This window comes from Peromyscus maniculatus, chromosome 8 (genome assembly GCF_049852395.1).
Source record: "Peromyscus maniculatus bairdii isolate BWxNUB_F1_BW_parent chromosome 8, HU_Pman_BW_mat_3.1, whole genome shotgun sequence".
In the NCBI taxonomy this organism is placed as follows: domain Eukaryota; kingdom Metazoa; phylum Chordata; class Mammalia; order Rodentia; family Cricetidae; genus Peromyscus; species Peromyscus maniculatus.
In genome coordinates this window covers 109120967-109128105 of record NC_134859.1, presented here as the reverse complement: position 1 = coordinate 109128105, position 7139 = coordinate 109120967, and the positions used below count along the sequence as shown (strand labels likewise).

Here is a 7139-nt window from a genome sequence, read left to right as displayed (position 1 = left end):
GTTCTACTGCCTCTGCCATTTATACGTGGTGGCACATGTCTTTAAATCCCAGCACTTGGGAGTTAGGAAGGGTTGGAAGGCAGAGGCAGTTCAATCTCTCTTAGTCCAAGGCAGCCTGATCTACATAGGGGATTTCATACCAGCCAGGGTGACATAGTGAGGTTCTGGAGATAGTGAGAGAATGAAAGATCAAGGGAGAGAGAGGGAGAGAGAGAGAGAGAGAGAGAGAGAGAGAGAGAGAGAGAGAGAGAGAGAGAGAGAGAGAGAGAGAGAGAGAGAACACACAACTGGGCATCATCCCTTCAGCCGAATCCCTCATCTCAGAGCCTCTCCACTCCCTGATAGTCTCCAATGCTAACAAGGGCCACATCAGCTTGCTTCGGGGGATCATGGTCACACTCCTTTTTTCTGACTCACAGCAATAGTAAGTGTTGGTAGCCCAGCTGTCAGGTTCCAGGGGCACTTGGTATTAGACGTCCAAGCTATGTCTCTTTAATCAGTGAAGTCCATTGGGTTTGGGCCTTCATCTCCCCTGGAGCACTGGGTACATTTGTGCATAGTCCACAGGGCCAAATGTGTCTATAACCTCTGAAACTCGTCACATGCTACCTAGAACAATCAAAATGAATATTCATGACGGCTACATCAAGGTCATCCCTGGGGGTGCCAAGGGTCCAGTCCACGTGCCCCTTATGTGGCCACAGGAATCCAAGGAGGGAGACTAGGCTAAGGCCTTTGAATGTTCTCATTTCCCTATAACTTCTGTCTTTTCATGATCTTCTCCTACTGCCCACCTGCCCCAGGTCCCCTCATGTTTCTCTCCCATTTCCTCAAATTACAGGGTTCTATACCTGTTGTCCCTCTGTTGAACACAAATGGCCGGCCCCTGCCTAATCCTCTGTTCCTAAAACATTCCAAAGTTGACCTTCTACTACCCGGGTTCCTCTGCCACGTGCCCTGGAGTGCCCCACACAGTACCCCGTCCACATCATAACACTCCACATCTACCCACACGACCAAGCATCTTGCAGTCACTCAGAGTGGGACCCCACAGAGGAAATGGCTTTAGGCCCGTATGTGACAGTGTACACACACCAAAGCTCACCCCTCACTGGCTCTGGTACCGGCAAATAAAGCTCTGTGGTGGGCAAGAGTCCTAGATTTCCCTTGACCTGGGAGCTGGACACAGGGCCCTCACTCTCACCCCAGGTGGGCTGCTGTTGAAGGTGTTTCTAACCACCCTGTGACCCAGCAGGTCTGACTCAACCCTGCTTCTAAGGAAGGAGCATCCAGGCCTTCAAGGCCACCATGGCCTAGGACCCACACCTGGACCCACACCTGGACCCACACCTGGCTTCTCCTCGGAGGCTATAACCAGGTGTGCTCTGTGATGCCAGTGCTGAGACTCCATTGAGTAGAGCTGACAGGTGACACCACAGACCTGAGCATGTCCCAGCAGAAAAACTACACCAAAAAACAGATCTCAGCTGCCCCCGGCCTCTAACCATCTAACCCCCTTATCTTTCTACTACAGTCGCAAGCCTAGCCCTTATCTGTTCTCTCTCTTGAATGTCTCCTGTGGAAACTCTGGGTTGGGGTGAAGAGGTGGACCAGACAACCAGCTAAGGAGGACCGCTGGAGTCAGGTGGTGATGTAATTAGCCTCCCCCACCCAGCTTGCTGTGCTTCTCTGCCCTCTAAGTCTCCACCTTCACCCCACCTCCAGGAAGCTACCTCCTCTGCTCTTCACCACCAACTGTGCTGAAATACCACGCCCCTGTTTCTTCCTCTCACGGGGCATTTGGGAGTATCTCTGTCACAGTGCTCAGTAATGTGTTGCAGCCCAAGTGGTGATCTGGCTCTGGTCAGCTGATGTGGGCAACATGACTCAGGAGACAATGCTGGCCTTGCTACTCACACTAGCCAGAGTCCTGCCTGGCCCCCTAGATGCCCAAGGTAAGCATTTCTCTGCACCGCAGGGCTCCAGGGAGCATCTCACACTCCTGCCTGGGAAGGGTTGCTGCTGAGCTTGACTTCCCTGAGTCCCAGAACTTTCAGGGTCCTAGAGTAGTCTCCGCTCTGTGGAAAAGTGGGGGCTTGAAAGCTTTGTTTACATGGCTAACAATCGCCCTTGCTGCTAGTGAGGACTGTCCTCTAGTTCCCTTTCAGAGCAGCTGTGGGAAGTCCTGTGGTAAGAGGCAAGAAATCTGCAACAAGAGTGTGGAGGCTCCGGCACCCTCCCAGGCACAGCATTCAGTGTGTGCGAAGCTGAGGTTGGCACTCAGTCTGCTGTACACAGGAAAATGGGGCCGGGGGGGGGGGGGGGGGCCTCCCGGCAGGGCAAACTAGGCTGGGATTTGAAAGAGTGGGGATCCCATGAACAAGCCAACAAGTGCTCCTTCTACAGAGCCTCAGGCTCTGGATACCTGGAAATGATGGAGGAGGAGGGTGGCTGTCTGGGGACTGACTCACCTAAGAGAGACAAAGGGTAGAGCCTGGGGGCAGAGGGAGTGGTCAAAAGGGAAGAAGTCCCAGTGCTGGGATGCAACAAAGCTGCAGACAGCCCACCCTGAAGCCCATGGATTGCTCAGAACTCGGGCATAGTCACAGGGGTGTCAGCACCTAGCGCTGCTCCCAGGTCCCCACAGCACCTGAAGTGCCACATTAGCACAGGGTTGACCACAGGACTGGCCTCAAGTCCCTACACCAGTCCTTCAGAGAGGGGTTTGAGAGAGGCATCTTACAGGGATACAAAATGGGAGAGTGAAGCCTAAAGGTGTAGAGTATGAGGTCTCTGTGCGTAACAAAGAGAGTTAGCATGTGTGTGAGTATACATGTGTGTGTGCTGTGGGGGATGCTTGAATTGCGTGGACATATATGAGCGTGGGATGTATGGAGTCGCTAAGATATGTGTTAATGTGTTTGAGTCTCCATGTGCTGTGTGGGAAGGCAGAAAGAGCTCTCTGCCAGCCCAGCGGTAACAGTGGCTGGTCCTTCACAGAGATGCAGCCGTCTTTCCAAGTCATGATGGCCTCTGAGGGGGATTCCATCAACATCACCTGCTCTACAAGGGGAGACTTGGAAGGAATCTACCTGAAGCAGAGTTGGCCACAGGATTCTGATGTGATTTACTTTGAAGATGGGAAGGAGTCCACAGTAGACAAGCGCTTCTCTGGCCGAATTGATTTCTCCGGTCCCCAGAACAACCTGACCATCACCATGCGCCTCCTCCGGCTGGCAGACACTGGAGTCTACTTCTGCGAGGCCGTCAGAAGAAGCGCGAGCCGTGGCTCGTCCACCATGGTTGTGGTAACAGGTAGGAAATGTGTGCATCTACCGCTGGCTAGGCCAGGAGCCCGCTGGCTGCGGGGACCTTCTTTTCACTTGCTGGAACTGTCTGCTCAGAGCCTATCTGTTCCTGGGAGCATCCTAGTGACTGCCTCTCAGCTACTACCGTGGCTCCTCCCTGGCTTGAGCCCCAAGGCCTCCAGTAGAGTCCTCTCCTGCCTATGGCTCTTTCTGTTCATCTTCCCAGAAAAACTGTCCCAAGAAGCCTACAGATCCCAGGAACCTCTGAGGATTTCCGTTTCCCTCCCAGCCGCCCTGGCTGTGGGCTCCTTCTTCATGGGGCTGGTCCTTGGGGTGCTGTGCACACTGAGGAAAACACAGGTCAGTGTGAGCCTATGGCTGTTACCAACAAGCTGGCCCTTCTCACGGGCTGACAGAAGGAGAGAGAGAAGGCTTAAGGCCAAAGGTCAGGGGCACATGGCAAAGTACTGAAGGAGTAGAGAGGGGTGTGAGTAAGGCATCACGCAGGGACACAAAATGAAGCCTAGAGGTAGAGTGTGGGGCTTCTGACCAGGCCCCTGTGCACAGCAAAGTGAGATAGCATGTGTGTGAATATGCGTGTGTATATGGTATGTGAAATTCATGAGTGTGCACATACGTATGTGAATATGGGGTATGTGGAGTATCTGAGGTATGTACTAGTTTGAGTCCCCATGTGCTGTGTGAGAAGGGGAAAGAGTTTGGGCTAGAAGGGTCCTGACAGTGGTCAGCTCTTACTGATCGCTCAGCTGTTGGCCCTGGGACCTGCCTGCAGTTGACCCTACCAGGTGCAGATGGAAGCCTGGTCAGCGCCCCAGGTCTGAGGAAACTGCTTGTTGAATAAAGGGGTTGCTTGGAGACAGGCACACTTTGCCCAGGTCACCATGCTGGCCACTGCCACTGTCTTTTCAGATCAAGGAACTGTGTGCCTCGAGTGATAAGGACTCACCGTGTGTAGTATACGAGGACATGTCCTACAGCAATCGCAAGACTCCATGCGCCCCCAACCAGTACCAGTGAGCCCTCTACCCACAGTGATCCTGCTGACCCACCCGGCCCAACGCCCCCAGCACCCTTCCTGTGCCACTCGAGTGCCCCCTGGTGCTTCTGGGTGGATGGGACCCCTCCTCTGCAAGCTTCCCTACAGAGTTCTTCAATCCATCCCCCACCCTAGCCAGGTATCCCTGATCATGCTGCCATGGGGGGGGGGGGGGGCGGGAAGCTTGGGGGAAAAAATGTGGTATCTACCTTGGAGCCATCTAGCCAGAAATAAATAAATAAACAAACAAAGAGAGCACTTGCTTTTTGTTGTTGTTTGTTTTTTTTCCTTCTCTAACCATGGTTTTTAATTTTCCAGCCAGCTGCTAGATGAAGAGGGCAGGGACTCAGACTGTCAGTCCTCCAGGGTTTTGTGGCCAGCGTCTGTGAGAGCACAAGAGAGCAGCAGTGGGGGAGGGGAAGAAGTGGGGGAGGGGAAGTGGGGGAGGGGAAGCTCTCCTGCCCCAGCCCCCAGGAGGTTCAGCACTCCAGACACCCGGTAAGGAGCAGCTCAACAGGCAGTGGCAACAGCCTCACCCATTCCAGAAGGCCATGCTCCTGAGGGCCCAACCCTCCTGTTGACACGGCCCTAAGGCCCTCAGTGAGAACAGTGGCAGCTTTCCCAGACCCCCCCCCCCCTTTGTCTCAGAAGCCCATGAAGCCACGGCAGCGCCATCCCAGCATCTAGGGCCAGCTCCCAGTGTTGCACTTGGGGATAGGAACTAAGCACAGGCACTGGGCTGATCCACAGCGAGCTGCTTGGCCCCTCATCTACCGCACATCACTGACTCCTGGAGTAGCTGGAAGCATCAAAAAGAATAAGAACGAAGTCGATGTTCGAGCTGGCCCCACTCCTGATCCACACTCTGACCTGCCCCTCTTTCTCCTGCCCTCTGTCCTAGCCCTGCATAAGGCAGGCACAGAGGACAAGTGACTAACGGGAGCAGTACAATGGGAGACTGAATAGCCCTGTTCTGTGCACCTGGAAAATGGGGTGCAGATCCCAGCGGTGAGTGGTACCCTTGGACCCAGGCCATGGCTCCATCCACCTCTCCTCCTGTCCTGCCAGCTCATCCCCAATTCAGCCTCCCCTACCCAGGCTGACCTCTGCGCCCCCCCCCCCCCCCCCCCCCCGAGCTACCACCATGGCCCTCATAGAGACTGTGCACCACGATGTCACGATGCTGTGCTGGCGTGACAGCAAAGCCCAAAAGAGCTGCAAGAGCACCAGAGCCTGAGCAGCCGTGTAAGTCACTGGGGTTGTCAATGCCCAGCCTGCTGTGTAGATAGATCCCTGGTCAAGGGTCACAGGGCCTGGATTTTATAGGGTTAAAACCCTGGGGCAGCAAAGACCTCTGCTAATAAGCCTCAGCAAGTCTTGTCCCTTTGTTGGTACCTCACTTGCTGCCCCAAGTCTCATTTGGCTGGGCCACTGTCCTGGGTCTAGGCAGCCTCCTAGATGGTGTCACCAGCCTCACTTAGGAAGTGTGGTGTATTTTCAATCTTGAATGAGGACTCTAGGACATGAGACCTCCCTCTAAACCTAAACTCAGGCCCTCTGCCCTCCATCCAGGCCTGCTCCACCCCTAACATCTCAGAAGAGCCAAATCACTCCTGCCTTGGTTGGTCCTCCTTGCAGGCCTTCACTGGCAGGGCTTCGCTCAGCTGGGAATCACCCACAGAGAGTCCTCCATCAATATGAAGAGAACCTGGCTAAGACAGCTGCAAATCCAGAGGCCAACATGCCCTGAGCCTGTCTGTGCCTGACCACCAGGGCAAGTCATAGAGACAAAGCTAATGTGGTCAGCTGCATACTTAAAAACATCTCAAACAAAAATAAATGATAGAGAACTGCAAACTGCAGAGAAATGTTTACTAAACAAACTATAGGTCAGGAGCCAATATATTTATTTGATTTATAAGATGACTTGTCAGCTGGGTGGTGGTGGCGCATACCTTTAACCCTAGCACTCGGGAGACAGAGGCAGGCAGATCTCTGCAAGTGTGAGGTCAGCCTGATCTAAGTAGTGAGTTCCAGGAAAGCCAAGGCTACACAAAGAAACCCTGTCTCAAAAACAAATAAACAACAACAACAAAAAATACAGTAAGTAAATAAATACATAAGATGACTTGGCCCTGAATAGGAAGACAACATTTAAATAAAAGAATATACCAAAGATGAGCAGGTGGCCAGCAATACCCAACTGTCCCATTTCTTTACAGTAGTTCTTCAGTGTCTGCCGTCACTTAGTGCTCTCTTTATATCAGCCCCACTCCTCAGCATCTGGAGGCCACCACCCCTCTGCAGATCTGGGAGCTACTGTAATGCCTCTGTCTAGAAAATCTTGACCCCCAGCCAGCAGCTATGGGCCTGGATGGCTCTAGCTGAGTCCTTTACACTTAGCACCACCAGCTAGCTGTGACCAGGAAAGGCAAAAGAGCACAGGTGTGGGGTCCTGGGAAATAGGCTGGGCACAGCTGACATTCCGAGGTTCTCAAGCCCGGTCAATGTGCCTGACCGGTGCTGACAAACATCCTTCACCGTCAAGATGTAACACATAGCAAAGCTTCTCTCACATTGCAAAGCAGCCATGTTGGCAGTTGCTCTGTGCAGTAACCGCAGTCTTGTTCCGGCACGGCCTCCCACACAGAGCAACGGACCAGCCGTGGGACAGAGCCCATGAGGCTAATTGCTGGGCTCTCTACCTCCCTGAAGGGAGTTGAAACATCTATGGCCTGGAACTCAGCCAAGGACAGATCCAGATATATAGCAGG

At 53.5% G+C, this 7139-nt stretch overlaps 1 protein-coding gene across 2 annotated transcripts; it reads left to right on the top strand.

The window, feature by feature from the left end:
• Positions 1-1741: 1741 nt before the first annotated feature.
• On the top strand, positions 1742-4623 carry Cd7 (CD7 molecule). 2 transcript variants are annotated; one of them, XM_006987640.4, is made up of 4 exons: positions 1742-1955; positions 3001-3315; positions 3535-3668; positions 4239-4623. In XM_006987640.4, exons 1-4 carry the CDS (start codon positions 1883-1885, stop codon positions 4344-4346), a joined length of 630 nt encoding a protein of 209 aa, XP_006987702.1. In that variant the 5' UTR covers positions 1742-1882; the 3' UTR covers positions 4347-4623. The 2 variants fall into 2 exon arrangements, with proteins under 2 accessions (XP_006987702.1, XP_076400065.1); XM_076543950.1 differs by lacking the exon at positions 1742-1955 and adding an exon at positions 2562-2789.
• The last annotated feature ends 2516 nt before the right edge of the window (positions 4624-7139 follow it).

Coding starts and splice junctions, on each gene's coding strand:
- Cd7 (XM_006987640.4), top strand. CDS start 1,883: ATGACTCAGGAGACAATGCTGGCCTTGCTACTCACACTAGCCAGAGTC. Junction 3,316..3,534: donor CACCATGGTTGTGGTAACAG/GTAGGAAATGTG, acceptor TCATCTTCCCAG/AAAAACTGTCCCAAGAAGCC. Junction 3,669..4,238: donor GCACACTGAGGAAAACACAG/GTCAGTGTGAGC, acceptor CTGTCTTTTCAG/ATCAAGGAACTGTGTGCCTC.